Source organism: Oncorhynchus nerka, linkage group LG5 (assembly GCF_034236695.1).
Source record: "Oncorhynchus nerka isolate Pitt River linkage group LG5, Oner_Uvic_2.0, whole genome shotgun sequence".
NCBI lineage: Eukaryota > Metazoa > Chordata > Actinopteri > Salmoniformes > Salmonidae > Oncorhynchus > Oncorhynchus nerka.
Window position 1 is genome coordinate 35,397,141 of NC_088400.1, and position 16,215 is coordinate 35,413,355.

The 16,215-nt window shown below is 42.2% G+C and overlaps 1 protein-coding gene across 1 annotated transcript; it reads right to left on the bottom strand.

Moving 5' to 3' along the window:
* Positions 1-684: 684 nt before the first annotated feature.
* On the bottom strand, positions 685-15,522 carry LOC115129390 (TAF7 RNA polymerase II, TATA box binding protein (TBP)-associated factor). The gene is made up of 12 exons (XM_029659669.2): positions 15,389-15,522; positions 15,112-15,188; positions 14,693-14,771; positions 14,106-14,239; positions 13,633-13,753; positions 13,428-13,486; positions 12,911-12,983; positions 12,278-12,391; positions 9,982-10,182; positions 2,225-2,337; positions 1,502-1,561; positions 685-1,007 (listed from the first exon to the last, which is right to left on the bottom strand). Exons 1-12 carry the CDS (start codon positions 15,426-15,428, stop codon positions 963-965), a joined length of 1,116 nt encoding a protein of 371 aa, XP_029515529.1. The 5' UTR covers positions 15,429-15,522; the 3' UTR covers positions 685-962.
* Between the last annotated feature and the right edge of the window lie 693 nt (positions 15,523-16,215).

Here is a 16,215-nt window from a genome sequence, read left to right on the forward strand (position 1 = left end):
ACTATATGCTGGCCCGAATCAAAAGTATTGCCCTATAAGGAATCGATGCATTCACGAATGCAGGGTGTTACCTTGGTCCCCGGCGTTAAGCATGGCATTGGGCCAGTCCCTCCGGCCAGAAAGTTCTTCTTGGCTGTTCAGTAGGTACATCTCCTCCATTTCGGGACCAAACCTCCTTTTCTGTAAACTGTCAGAAGGTATAAAGGTGTATTTCATACCATGGGGCTACACTGCAGGCTCTGGGAGAAAGGCAGTGGAGCGTGTGCCACTTCCCAGTGTGTGTCTTTCTCCTCTCACTCTCCTGCTCTCCCTAATTAGCCTAGTGAGGCGGGATTGTTTGTGTTGGCGTCCTGCTGCAGCCCGGGGCATCCCTCCTGCTCTCTGACAGATGGCTGGATTACCAGAGTTTTGGAGATGGCCATTTTAATCTGAGTGTGCTAATCCCCCCCCCCCCCAATCCTCAAAATAATCCCCTGTAAGAAGTCAGAGGCGGGTGACCAGAGGAACATGTGAGGGTGAGGTAGAGAGAGATGTGGAAGAAAATCTTTCTAGAAGTTAGAAGGGTGAATCAGAGAGGATATAGGAGACTACTGTCCAGTCGACAGGGTTGGTGACTTAGTATGCAATAGGTATGGTCACTCAGATGAAGTAAGACACTAGAAAATGTCAAACACAGACACACGATTGAATGGTAAAACAAAGTGTTTATTCATACAGAGTAGCAGACAGACAACCCTCATTCTATAATCCTACTAACATGACAACATCCCAGAATTAAAATAGGAACAATACAGAATAAAAATTAATCATGATGTCTGGAGGCTAAAGGGAAAATGTATAATGGAATGACACAGCATGTCACTGAGGAGGGCTGTCAGAGGTGGCAGATGCTTCTTCGCTCTTCCCCCATGGTTCTCACTGCGCCTATTTGACACTTGGCTGCCCCCTGCTGGTCACTTGGGTCACTTTTCGATCAGTGAGTCCAGCTGCTCCTGAAGCGAGGCCAGCTGTTGGAACAGAGAAACGGAGCAGAGATCGGTTGATGCCGAATGCCCGGCTGTAATTGGTAGGCTAAGTGGATGATTAACACATCTTCCAACATTATTCATTTGTCAATACAAACAGCAAACCAAGCAGATGTGAAGACAGACAAATTTAAACAGATACTCAGATTGGTGTTAGGAGTTCTTGACAATCCAAATTAAGATTGAGTAAACCAATTGGCTTGGATGTTGGCTATAAAGACCACCCGTATTCCTTCTAAAAGTGGGATGTGTAGGGATGTTCAGTCACTAGAGGAAAACAATAGCAGTTCTTACAAACAAACATGTTTCGGTTAGTTTGTCGCTCTTATTCAAGCAGCGTAGTTGCACCTTTACAGCAAATGCTGCTTAATACCAAAGACAATAATTCATTACATTTATAACTCATAACCAAACAAGAGGTCATAAACTGATGCAGTTTTAAAATATCCTTTCCCGTCTTCCTCAGCCAACGTTACCTGCTCCATCTCTCTCTCCTCCTGGTGGATAATTTCATTAAGCAGAGCCTGAAAGCGGTTCTGCAGAAAGAAGAGGGGGAGGAAAAACAAAAAAAGGGTTCAGTCATTAGACAGTTCCCTTCGCTTGTTCTGATGTTTGAAATTTCAGCGTGCTGCTGTTTCCTAGCGAGCGTATCTTCCATCTGACAGAAAGGCCATTTGGAATGCCAGTCAGACAACCGTGACCTTTTCCTGTGGCTGTGATAATAACGGCGAAAGATAGATCACAGCCAGGCCCGGCCAGCCGAGCACAGAGCTGAAACGACATGGGAAAAAAATTAATCTGTCCCCGCCCGTGTCCCACACGTTGTAAATCTGTCCCCGAAGAGCAGTTGGCGGAACAATGATTTTTTAATGCTCCCCTCCCCCCTCCCCAAAGGGCTGATGGTGGAAATGTAATATTTATGCCTTCTTTATGCGGTCTGAGTTTGGGAAGTTTTACACTCAGTCGCTTAGAGGGGTTATATTCCACATAGACTTCTCCCTCCAAGGTTGCCTCGATGTGTGTCTGTGTGAGTGAGAGTGAGAGAGAGTGTGTCGGTGTGTGTGTGTTTGAGTGTGAATATGAGCCTGCTACTAAGACTTGTTTTTGAAGGCCTTATTTATGAATCAGCCTTTGTGGTCGTCTCAGTCTGATGAATGAATCAAACGTAATGTCAAAAGTTGTGTGCGTCTATAATTCACCTTCAGGGCCTGGTTCTCCACCTTCATGATGAGGTCCTCCTGTTGTTTCTTGCGGGCGCGCGTCTCCTTCAGCTTGGCCTTCACACCGTCTATCTGCATCTGGTATTCCATCACTACAGGAACAGACAGAGGAACCATTCCCATCTTCCGTCACAAAACACACAGTCTACTTAATATCTCCATAGTATCAAGTGTATTCCTCTGCTCGTCTCCACTCTTTAAAAAGGAATAACCCACACTAAAAATGAGAGCTTTTTTGAATGTTCTTCATTCATCCCAACATATTAAAGTTACAATTTGCATTTTGAAAGTCCTATATCTTGAACTTGATTGCTGACATGCAAAACATGTCTGGACCGTATCAATAGTGGACTAATGAAGAAGTAGAAAAAACACAGAAAGATAGCTCTTCCTTTAACCTACATTAGAGTGAAAACAATACGCTGGACACCACTAGACATGCATCAATGTAAGATACATAGGAAGCAGGGAATGGAAAACCTGAAAGGAGGCAACTCGTATGGAGATTCAACCAACTGACTCTTCCACACACAGCCAAGACCAGCCATTTGCTACAGGCCCAAATGAAAAACAAACAAACAGGGCTTCCTCTCTTTGACCTGCACTGATCCGAATACACAGAGGACAAGCTTCCTTCTTCCAACTCCTTAAATTTGAGTGTGAATGATGGAAATGGAGACATTGAGAAGCGGCCACCCAGGGCTTTCACTTGCGACATCGTTAAACGCACTAAAACAACATATTGAAGATTAGCATGCTCATCCCCAGAATATTTTGACGTGTCTATTTTCTAAGGATAAAGCTAAGCACATTAAAAACTTAGTTATGAACACTACAACGATATGGAAGAAAATGTTGCTTATTCCACAAGAACCAATAACACTTCCTAAAACACTTGGTCATAGGAAATTGATTTATTTCCATTACAGAATTATAAAAGCAATTTTGGAGTGACCAATGTACACTACCTTTCAGAAGTTTGGGGTCACTTCGAAATGTCCTTGTTTTTGGGAAAAAAATTGCCCATTCAAATAACATCAAATTGTTCAGAAATAGAGTGTAGTCATTGTTAATGTTTTAAATGACTATTGTAAGGTTGAAACGGCTGTTTTTGAACGGAATATCTACATAGGTGTACAAAGGCCCATTATCAGCAACCATCACTCCTGTGTTCCAATGGCACATTGTGTTAGCTAATACAAGTATATCATTTTAAAAGGCTAATTGATCATTAGAAAACCCTTTTGCAATTATGTTTGCACAGCTGAAAACTGTTGTTCTGATTAAAGAAGCAATAAAACTGACCTTCTTTAGACTAGTTGAGTATCTGGAGCATCAGCATTTGTGGGTTCGATTACAGGCTCAAAATGGCCAGTAACTAAGAACTTTCTTCTGAAACTCGTCAGTCTATTCTTGCTCTGAGAAACGAAGACTATTCCATGTGAGAAATTGCCAAGAAACTGAAGATTTCGTACAACGCTGTGTAATACTCCCTTCACAGAACAGAGCAAACTGGCTCTAACCAGAATAGAAAGAGGAGTGGGAGGCCCCGGTGCACAACTGAGCGAGAGGACAAGTACATTAGAGTGTCTAGTTTGAGAAATGGACGCCTCACAAGTTCTCAACTAGCAGCTTCATGAAATAGTAAAAACACCAGTCTCAATGTCAACAGTGAAGAGCCGACTCCGGGATGCTGGCCTTCTATGCAGAGTTGCAAAGAAAAAGCCATATCTCGGACTGACCAATAAAAATAAAAGATTAAGATGGGCAAATAAAACACAGATACTGGACAGAGGAACTCTGCCTAGAAGGACAGCATCCGGAGAGTTGCCTCTTCACTGTTGATGTTGAGACTGGTGGGTACTATTTAATGAAGCTGCCAGTTGACGACTTGTCAGCCGTTTCCAGCTACAATAGTCATTTACAACATTAACAGTGTCTACACTGTATTTCTGATCAATTTTGTTATTTTAAAAAGGACAATTATTATTATTATTTTTAAACAAGGACATTTCTAAGTGACCCCAAACTTTTGAACGGTAGTGTAAATATTTTCAAACATGGAACTTAAATGTTTCATATCAAGAAATGTACATTTGAAATCTGTTGGACATCAGGGAAATTTTGAAGAAACCCTATCTGAGTAAGAAAATTATATTCATATGATAGTTAAGGTATAAAAAATATATAAACTATTGGAACCAAGACTTAAAAATAACTGATATTGGCACAGGATGGAGGGAATGTTGGAACTAACGAAATTCCAGGTAATGAAAATCTACGCTCAATCCAGCACAAACTAATGTATAGAATTGATTAGACAAGAGACAGAATTCACCAATTCTACAGCACAAAGGCAGAGTCATGACTTAAGTGTAAAACGAACCATGACTAAATAATGCATGCCTTCTGGGAATACTATAAAATCCAAAAAAGTTATGGGCGGAGTTAGAACGTTGGCTGTCAGTAGTATTACAATGTACATTAACTTTTAATCCGTCTGTCTGCATATTTCAAGACATGGCATATGGGGGTGTAGTGAGAAACCTGCTGACTTAGACAATACTTTTCTCATATATCATCTTGAAAAAAAGCGTATGCTTAATTGGAAATCAACCAATCCTCCATCGTCCAAATGCTTTATTATTTAAATGTTAAGTGCGTGGGCAACAGAGAGGAACAAGATGGTGCAGTTTGAGGCCATGTGGTGGAGGGTGATACGGGCGCTGGAGACTGGGCTGTGGGCCTGGGCAGGGATGATAGAGTGGATGTTGGTGTGCCTCGGTATGTGGATGTTTGTATACAATATACAGTGCCTTGTGAAAGTATTCGGCCCCCTTGAACTTTGCGACCTTTTGCCACATTTCAGGCTTCAAACATAAAGATATAAAACTGTATTTTTTTGTGAAGAATCAACAACAAGTGGGACACAATCATGAAGTGGAACGACATTTATTGGATATTTCAAACTTTTTTAACAAATCAAAAACTGAAAAATTGGCCGTGCAAAATTATTCAGCCCCCTTAAGTTAATACTTTGTAGCGCCACCTTTTGCTGCGATTACAGCTGTAAGTCGCTTGGGGTATGTCTCTATCAGTTTTGCACATCGAGAGACTGAAATTTTTTCCCATTCCTCCTTGCAAAACAGCTCGAGCTCAGTGAGGTTGGATGGAGAGCATTTGTGAACAGCAGTTTTCAGTTCTTTCCACAGATTCTCGATTGGATTCAGGTCTGGACTTTGACTTGGCCATTCTAACACCTGGATATGTTTATTTTTGAACCATTCCATTGTAGATTTTGCTTTATGTTTTGGATCATTGTCTTGTTGGAAGACAAATCTCCGTCCCAGTCTCAGGTCTTTTGCAGACTCCATCAGGTTTTCTTCCAGAATGGTCCTGTATTTGGCTCCATCCAGCTTCCCATCAATTTTAACCATCTTCCCTGTCCCTGCTGAAGAAAAGCAGGCCCAAACCATGATGCTGCCACCACCATGTTTGACAGTGGGGATAGGGTGTGTTCAGGGTGATGAGCTGTGTTGCTTTTACACCAAACATAACGTTTTGCATTGTTGCCAAAAAGTTCCATTTTGGTTTCATCTGACCAGAGCACCTTCTTCCACATGTTTGGTGTGTCTCCCAGGTGGCTTGTGGCAAACTTTAAACAACACTTTTTATGGATATCTTTAAGAAATGGCGTTCTTCTTGCCACTCTTCCATAAAGGCCAGATTTGTGCAATACACGACTGATTGTTGTCCTATGGACAGAGTCTCCCACCTCAGCTGTAGATCTCTGCAGTTCATCCAGAGTGATCATGGGCCTCTTAGCTGCATCTCTGATCAGTCTTCTCCTTGTATGAGCTGAAAGTTTAGAGGGATGGCCAGGTCTTGTTAGATTTGCAGTGGTCTGATACTCCTTCCATTTCAATATTATCGCTTGCACAGTGCTCCTTGGGATGTTTAAAGCTTGGGAAATCTTTTTGTATCCAAATCCGGCTTTAAACTTCTTCACAACAGTATCTCGGACCTGCCTGGTGTGTTCCTTGTTCTTCATGATGCTCTCTGCGCTTTTAACGGACCTCTGAGACTATCACAGTGCAGGTGCATTTATACGGAGACTTGATTACACACAGGTGGATTGTATTTATCATCATTAGTCATTTAGGTCAACATTGGATCATTCAGAGATCCTCACTGAACTTCTGGAGAGAGTTTGCTGCACTGAAAGTAAAGGGGCTGAATAATTTTGCACGCCCAATTTTTCAGTTTTTGATTTGTTAAAAAAGTTTGAAATATCCAATAAATGTCGTTCCACTTCATGATGGTGTCCCACTTGTTGTTGATTCTTCACAAAAAAATACAGTTTTATATCTTTATGTTTGAAGCCTGAAATGTGGCAAAAGGTCGCAAAGTTCAAGGGGGCCGAATACTTTCGCAAGGCACTGTATACAGTGGGGCAAAAAAGTATTTAGTCAGCCACCAATTGTGCAAGTTCTCCCAATTAAAAAGATGAGGCCTGTAATTTTCATCATAGGTACACTTCAACTATGACGGACAAAATGAGAAAAGTAAATCCAGAAAATCACATTGTAGGATTTTTAATGAATTTATTTGCAAAATATGGTGGAAAATAAGTATTTGGTCAATAACAAAAGTTTCTCAATACTTTGTTATATACCCTTTGTTGGCAATGACAGAGGTCAAACGTTTTCTGTAAGTCTTCACAAGGTTTTCACACACTGTTGCTGGTATTTTGGCCCATTCCTCCATGCAGATCTCCTCTAGAGCAGTGATGTTTTGGGGCTGTTGCTGGGCAACATGGACTTTCAACTCCCTCCAAAGATTTTCTATAGGGTTGAGATCTGGAGACTGGCTAGGCCACTCCTGGACCATGAAATGCTTCTTACGAAACCACTCCTTCGTTGCCCGGGCGATGTGTTTGGGATCATTGTCATGCTGAAAGACCCAGCCACGTTTCATCTTCAATGCCCTTGCTGATGTAAGGAGGTTTTCACTCAAAATCTCACGATACATGGCCCCATTTATTCTTGCCTTTACACGGATCAGTCGTCCTGGTCCCTTTGCAGAAAAACAGCCCCAAAGCATGATGTTTCCACCCCCATGCTTCACAGTAGGTATGGTGTTCTTTGGATGCAACTCAGCATTCTTTGTCCTCCAAACACGACGAGTTGAGTTTTTACCAAAAAGCTATATTTTGGTTTCATCTGACCATATGACATTCTCCCAATCTTCTTCTGGATCATCCAAATGCTCTCTAGCAAACTTCAGACGGGCCTGGACATGTACTGGCTTAAGCAGGGGGACACGTCTGGCACTGCAGGATTTGAGTCCCTGGCGGCGTAGTGTGTTACTGATGGTAGGCTTTGTTACTTTGGTCCCAGCTCTCTGCAGGTCATTCACTAGGTCCCCCCGTGTGGTTCTGGGATTTTTGCTCACCGCTCTTGTGATAATTTTTCCCCCTCGGGGTGAGATCGTGTTTGGAGCCCCAGATCGAGGGAGATTATCAGTGGTCTTGTATGTCTTCCATTTCCTAATAATTGCTCCCACAGTTGATTTCTTCAAACCAAGCTGCTTACCTATTGCAGATTCAGTCTTCCCAGCCTGGTGCAGGTCTACAATTTTGTTTCTGGTGTCCTTTGACAGCTCTTTGGTCTTGGCCATAGTGGAGTTTGGAGTGTGACTGTTTGAGGTTGTGGACAGGTGTCTTTTATACTGATAACAAGTTCAAACAGGTGCCATTAATACAGGTAACGAGTGGAGGACAGAGGAGCCTCTAAAAGAAGAAGTTACAGGTATTTTAGAGCCAGAAATCTTGCTTGTTTGTAGGTGAACAAATACTTATTTTCCACCATAATTTGCAAATAAATTCATTAAAAAATCCTACAATGTGATTTTCTGGATTTTTCCCCTCATTTTGTCTGTCATAGTTGAAGTGTACCTATGATGAAAATTACAGGCCTCTCATCTTTTTAAGTGGGAGAACTTGCACAACTGGCAAAATACTTTTTTGCCCCACTGTATACTGAACAAAAATATGAATGCAACATGCATTGCAAATGTCAAAGGTTTTCCTGAGTTATAGTTCATGAGGAAATCAGTCAATTGAAATAAATTCATTAGGCCCTAATCTATGGATTTCACATGACTGGGAATACATATATGCATCTGTTGGTCACGGATACCTTGGGCCTCATGATCTCGTCACGGTATCTCGGTGCATTCAAATTGTAGTAAAATAAAATGCAATTGTGTTTGTTGTGCGTGGCTTATGCCTGCCTGCCCATACCAAAACCACACCACCACGGGGCACTCTGTTCACAACGTTGACATTAGCAATCTGCTCGCCTACATACAGATGGCATTGTGTTGTGTGACAAAACGGCACATTTTAGAATGGCATTTTGTTTTGTTCCTAGCACAAAGTTACTTGTGTAATGATCATGCTGTTTAATCAGCTTCTTGATATACCACACTTGTCAGTTGGATGGATTGTCTTGGCAAAGGAGAAATTCTCACTAACGGGAAGATTTTTTTAGAAATAAGATTTTTGTGCGTGTGGAACATTTCTGGGATTTTTTATTTCAGTTCATAAAATATGGGACCAACACTTTACATGTTGCGTTTAGATTTTTGTTCAGGGTATAAAAAAAAAAGATGAAACGTTGTGAGACTATTGAGATGGCACAGTGGTCTAAGGTGGTATAAGCCACTGCATCTCAGTGTTAGAGGCGTCACTACAGACCCGGATTCCATCTTTGGGTTTTAAAGTGTGCAACAGGACAATTTAAAGTGAATATAAGACCAGGCTAAGTGACTGAGGTGAATGTTGGCTGTCTGCTTGATAGAAATAGAAGGAATAGAACAGACTGCTCTCATTCTCTGGTCCACTGGGGCTCGTATTACTAAGGAACAGCGGTCATGTGGCTTTCATTCAATTCAATCAAAACCTAATGCACAATGAGCCACCGTCTTAGCTAACATCTTCCCACACAGTCAGTAGGGATTGAAAACCCTTTTTCAGATGCCATGGTCCTCATTACAAGCACTACGTGTCGACGGCCACAGCCAGACTTTGAAAGATGCAGCCCTACAAGAGTCTGTCGGGAGAGCTGCAGGACAGGGGTGCAGTGTTGGCTGTGTGACAGACGGTACCATGTAAGCCAGTGAGCTGTCACAGAAAGCACAGTGGCTGAACCAGCCCCAGGAGGAGAGAGCGAGTACCTGTCCGTCTTCTGAATGGGGATATAACTGGAGATGAAGGGATAGGGGGGAGGGAGATGTCTCTCTGACCTAGAAAACTCAGCTTCATTCCAACTCAAGCTCACTTGTGTAGGGTATTGCCGTCGTCCGTTTTGACATCGGGACAATGAGAGTGTTTCATGTGATTTGAGGCCCTCTTATTGTCTTTCCGTACTCTGTGCTTCTGTTCTGCTATTACAGCCATATCTCCCCACATTGGCTGCTATTCCAATACTGTAGACAGGCGCCATGTTTATACCAATTACAAAACAATCACACTTCACTTATAATAAATAGAAATAACAATGTTATTGCAAAGGAACATGTTGTGCCAACATGGGGACGGTGTGCCAATCTCTTAATATCTATGACTGCAATCTTCAACCCCCCCAATCGCACCGGTGATGAAAAACAAACTCGCCCACTCTCCGTTGCCCTTCTTTCTCTTTCCACCACCCCTCTTCTCCCTCCAGCCTCACCTATCTGGTTGTTCCTGTCTGCCTCGTCCCGGGCACCGTCTGATGACTCGTTGAGTTTGTCTTGGAGCTGTCTAACCAGGTCTTCCTCCATGTCCATGATGTTCAGGTCCTCGTCCTCATGACGAAGGTCCCCCTCGTCCTCCTCATCATCGCTGCTGCTGCTGATGTCGTTGAAGATCTCCCTCAGCTCGTCACGTTGGGCTGGAAGAAAACATTGATTTTCACATTGTCAAATAAAATATCTAAACAATTTATAAGAAGAATAATTCAGTCTTCTAACTGTGACCACTCCTCACCAACAAAACACAGTCCTCCCTTTAGGACAGTTTTAGAAACACCAAGGCAGCTTTTCCCAAACTAGGGGTCCGGACCCCATGTGCGGTCACCTAATTTGAAAATGGGACCACGGCAAAAAAATATTCAAAAAATTCTAAATTGGCACTTGGTTCATAAAACCGGGAAAACGTCAGTAACCTCCGGTAGCTGCTAGATGTGGCTGTAATAAACAGAGAGGATTCTGTTTTCTACCTACAAATATGTCTCTATCTTTTGAATGGTTTAAAGGAGCAATACGCAGTAGCTACTGTACATACATTTTAGACCTATAAATGAATGAATGATATTCTTCAAGAATCACTGTGTACATATAACTTATTAGCGCAACTGTCATACTCCATGAGAAACCAAAATACAAGCTTGTTTAACACCAATGCCTGTAAACAAAGTAAATGTAAACAAACACTCACAACATGATAAAGCTATCATTTTGATATCACAGATGGCCAGTCTTTGCAACCATACCTATGTCTATGAATTTGAGAGTGGTTCCATTACTCCAGAGCACACTATCGTTTCAACTGCTGATTGCCGCTGTCATGACGTTGCCCTCTTTGGGTTCAGCAAGCCCATCCCCCTCTCCCTGCCTCCTTCAACTAGGCTGCTGTGGTCAGAGAGAGGTCGTAAATTCCTGAGAAGACCCTGCCTCATGGACACACAGTATAAGAGATAGAGTGAATTTTCATAGAGAACTCTTAGACTATCGATACTGACAGAATAAGAACAAGTCTTTGATATTAATTACTAGTCTGCAGCTAGGAATTCGGTATCATTGAACGCGAAGAACGACAACCGCCGAAACATTAATTCTACAACAACATGAATGTCACTCTGAACTATCCACTTTAACCACGACAGAGAGAGAGAGACGGACAATTCTACACATTTTTATAATTATCACTCTGTAGTGACTTCTCAGCTGACTCCCCCTTTTGTCCACCAAGCCGCGATGACAGTTTAGCCCACTAGGGCACATTTCTTGTAACCATATTTACCTTGTTTGTTTGTTTATGCATTTCTATTAATTACTTAGTAATAATTAAATGATTTAAGACAATTGATGTATGGATGACTCATAGTGAAGACTGTTCGTGCAGATAACCAACAATTTACGACGTTTGGAATGAGACTAACGTGAGGTAAAGTAAATAATTAATTAATCAGAAGACTATTTGATCAGATATAAAATATCTGAAAAGTTATTTTAGGAAATGATAACTTTGTAATCTGAATATTTTCCTTGGTACCCCGACTTCCTAGTTAATTACGATTACATGATTAAGTCTAATTGCGTATTACTAATTACAGAGAATTTACTGTCAATTTAATGATAGTAAAGACACGACACGGCTTTAAGCTACAAAATATTGACTCAAGACATTTCAGCTTTCCCTTTTTTATTAATTTGTTTCAAAAATGTCAAAAAATGATTCCACTTTGACATTATGGGGTATTGTGTGTAGACCAGTGACACAAAAATGTACATTGAATCCATTTTAAATTCAGGCTGTGACAACAACAAAAAATTGAAAATGTCAAGGGTGTGAATACTTTCTGAGGGAACTGTATGTCTGTTGCAGAGACGAGAGCGCGAGTAAAACAAGTTTGAATCAGTCAGGGAAATAAGTGCTGAAAACATTTTTAAAAATTGATACCAAAATAGGGTTGTGGCCCAAAAGAAAGTTAGGGGAACCCTGCACTAGGGCCTACTGTACTACTGTACTGCGTTGGAGCAGTGAAAGGCTATGTGGCATACTGTATGTTCTAACTTCTGTGTGGGCGTGACGGCCCTAAGGTGGTAGGAGCCTGTAATATCAGTTATGGCTCTCATTCCAAACATGATACATGTATTCAATATGTGGACTAAGTTAACTGAGAGTCACTCTGCACGGAACCTTCACATCTGCTAAATGATCATATTATAGTATTACTACATTTTGCCCACTTCCATGGTGCTTACCTGAGGAGCCATGCCCCATCTTGTGTCCCGATGTCCCAGGTGATGAGTCCAGGTTGGCCAGAGAGCCATGGTTGTCTGCCTCCTTGGTCTCATCCTCAGCTATCACCTCCCAGCCTGAAGGCCAAGTTAGGGAAACGTTGTACACCAAACACTACCTCACTGCTTTCATTAAGTTATGTCACGTTCCAGCTACTCACAACTGGCTTCCCTATGGGCCTACAAGGACAACATGTACCACCGCCCATTGAAATCTACACTAAGGGAGATGCACTCCGATGTTGATGCTGTCCCATGTTCTGTGCTCGTCCCCCCCACCAGGTAAGTTGACCGAGAACACATTCTCATTTACATCAACGCCCTGGGGAATGGTTCCTCCTGCTTTATCATTTCATCATGGTGCTTATTGACGAAGGTGTTGGTGTGCAGGTCTCACATTAACACGTTAGCGGGAGTCAGTTCAGGTGAGGCCCAGCAGAGTAGGGCCCCTGCTGGTCAACAGCTATTGGATGTGTTGTGTGTCATTTACAGTGCATGTATAAAAGGGTACCGCAATACCTGGTGACAGTTTGGTGCAGCATTAGAGACAGAGTGTGTGTGTGCGCGTTTGCCCCAGTGAGTGAGCTAAAAGGATACGGACACTAACGGCCTCTGCGTCCGTGCTCAGTAATCTCTTCACCTCCTTCTCCACGTCGGGAGACTCGATGTACTGCAGAGGAAATCAGGTTAGACTTACTTCATGCCTCCAGACTACCCACCCACCCCCACACACACCCCTAGCGAATGGCTGGCCATGTGCCAGCAAACACATTAGCGATTAAGAACAGCGAGCCAAACCGATATGGTGTGGCACCTTAAAGAAGATTTATTCAAAAGACAAAGTAGGAATCTTTCCTCTCACTCGCTCTCTGTCACTTGGATCAAAGCAGAGAGTTAGATTGCTCTCTTGCAAACCTTTGGGGCAAATGAAGATGGAAGGCCTTTATTTTTTATGTAAATCTTAGTTTTTACATCCGCTGCAGTTCCTCTTTTATGAAATGTAAATGTGTTGTTTGAATTAAGGGCCTGGGACGAGAACCCAACATCATCTGAAGAAAATATTCACAAGATGAGGGGGAGAGAGAGCTCTAGGGGAAACACAAGATGTCAGTACCTTCTTTTTTGCCGTCTTCCTGAATCTTCTCTTCCTTGTGTTCTTCAGAGGACAGGTGACTGGAGACCAAAACATCATGATTTAAAGTTAACAGAACCGTCAGAAAGGAAACTTGCAGATTGGCTGAGGCTTGAAGATAAGTCTCTGCGGGCTGCAAAGTGCTACTCAGCATATCACAATACAGAGGGGATATAGTTCTACTTACTGCCATGGTTCCACACAAACTTCTTGTCCTTGTCTTTGTCCTTCTTCTTCTTGGGGTCTACAGTACCGGTGGGTTCCTCCAAGGGAGGGTAGAGGTCTCCATCCAACGTGCACACCAGCATCTACCCCACACAGAACAGGGTCAAAAAGCAATGAATAAATCGACCTTATAGAATGCCTGAAAATATATAAACCAACACTATGTGAGGTCATTATCAATCATCCCTGGTTCTAATCCCCGAGCCGACTAGGTGAAAAATCTCTCGGCGTGCCCTTGAGCAAGGCACTGAACCCGTATTGCTCCTGTAAGTTGCTCTGGATAAGAGCGTCTGTTAAATGACTGAAATGTCATACAGAAACAGGGCATTCTAAACCTTAGAGCAGACACTGCAGCCGTTGACAACTGGTCTGGAGACTTCATACACCATTCTACTCCTACATGGTGCTTGTATGAGAGCATCCTTCCTGTCCTACCTGACAGACGTCAGCAGTCTTATAGAAGGTCTTCTTGTCCACTGTTTTCAGAGACTCCAGGATGCAGGGCAGATCCACCAGTTTACACGCCAAAGGTACACGATCCACTCTCACGATGCCATGACGACCATCAGCTGCAGAACATCATATGATGTCATTTCACATAGAAAAATAATTTGACTACTGGTCACCTATCACAGGTTTACTTGAATGTCCGTTTTAATGATTCTACTTCTATGATTTCATCCTTATGTTGGCAATAGGTGCTTTCTTGGGAAGGAATGGCCATTCTGTAATGTGATGCTGGTATAACTGCTTCTGAACCAAAAAAGGTTAAATGAGCACCAGGGTTAAACAAGGTTCTCTCTACTTTAATTTCAAGTTGCTTCATTAGCATGATTAATGAGGCCAATTTACCTTATCCTTGATTTGAATTATGCAAATGACAAAGCCTAACTTTCTACATTTACAGAGTGTGACCAACTTCCTTTAGAGCAGATGGTAATATTGTGAGTGAACAGTTCGGACCATTCCATGAAAACAACAAGGTACACTTGAACTAACAAGACATGAAGCTCAATACCTACCATGCAGTTCAATGGTGAGTCTGTCTTTGAGGTTCATGCTGCTAGACTGGGCAATACATCTCACTGTTGAGGCATATTCCTTTGACAGAGATCATGCAGTCAAGATATAAATCAATCTCGAAACAGTTTATGCCACGTCAAGTATGATTTCCTTTATTTCAAGACATGGGTGCACAGAAAGGTACAATTACAGGCAAACGAGTGTTTGAGTCTCAGGTTCAATTATGGTTGGCAATTATTAATCAATCATGGTAAAATTCATTCTGGTACAATATTCACAAGTTTCAGCAGGTAGACTGTAGCTAAGTTGGTTAAAAAATAGCATCATTTTGAATTTGAGATACATGGCTATTTAAAAAAAAGAAAATACACAAAACCAAAAATGCTCTCATCCCATTGTATTCCATGTGTGTCCTTACCGTAGGCAGCCGCAGGACAAATTGACTCTCCAGCTCATGGGGTGCATCATCTTTGTTTTTCGAACCGACCTTCCCCACTGCAAATCAGTGCATAATAACATATTAATATTCATATTTGGCTGGTTTAATTATCTAGCTAGCTAGCTGGTTAGTTAGCTGGTTAGTTAGCTAGCTGGCTAGTTAGCTGTCTGGTTGAGTTTCTGTTAACGTTACGCTAACGTTACGCTCCGTCACCGAAGACGGGCGATCTCTTATTCCACATGTTAACAAAACGTACCTTTTATTTTGGAGGTCGATTTGGTCTTTTTGTTCTGCATGGTGACTACTTGAAAATAAAAATAAAGAGCCTTGTCGATGCACACACAGCTAGAAACAACACAGCAAACCGGAAGACTCTTCTTTGATTACGTTTGACCTAATTCAATGGACTATTCTGCCACCTACTGGTCAGAATGGGAGCAGGACGGTAGTATATCCCTTTCAGAAAAATATTGCAGACAGTGCAGTATAACTGCAGCACACACAGTGCAGTATTACGCCTCGATCCCACCGACAAAGGTAGGGACACCGAAGTACATTCATTTCCGATGGAACGCTGCGTTTTCCATTCAGCATTGGGTTGCAGAGGCAGTTGTAGTGCGTTCTGTGTGCTGTATACGTTGGATTTATGGAACATATGAGTCAAACTGTATGTGTGAATGGTTTGACAGAAATGGTAGCAGAAGGTGAATGTTGAACTTTTGTTGCACACATATCCAGATGATGCTGTGTACCATTTTGCCTAGACCCGTTCTAATTGCCGGGGCGGCAGGGTAGCCTAGTGGTTAGAGCGTTGGACTAGTAACTGAAAGGTTGCAAGTTCGAATCCCCGAGCTGACAAGGTACAAATCTGTTCTTAGGCCGTCATTGAAAATAAGAATTTGTTCTTAACTGACTTGCCTAGTAAAATAAAGGTACAATTAAAAAAATATATAATTCACCTACGAATCCCCGAGCTGTCGTTCTGCCCCCCCCACAGTTAAACCCACTGTTCCTAGGCCGTCATTGAAAATAAGAATTTGTTCTTAACTGACTTGCCTAGTCAAATAAAAAAATTCACATACA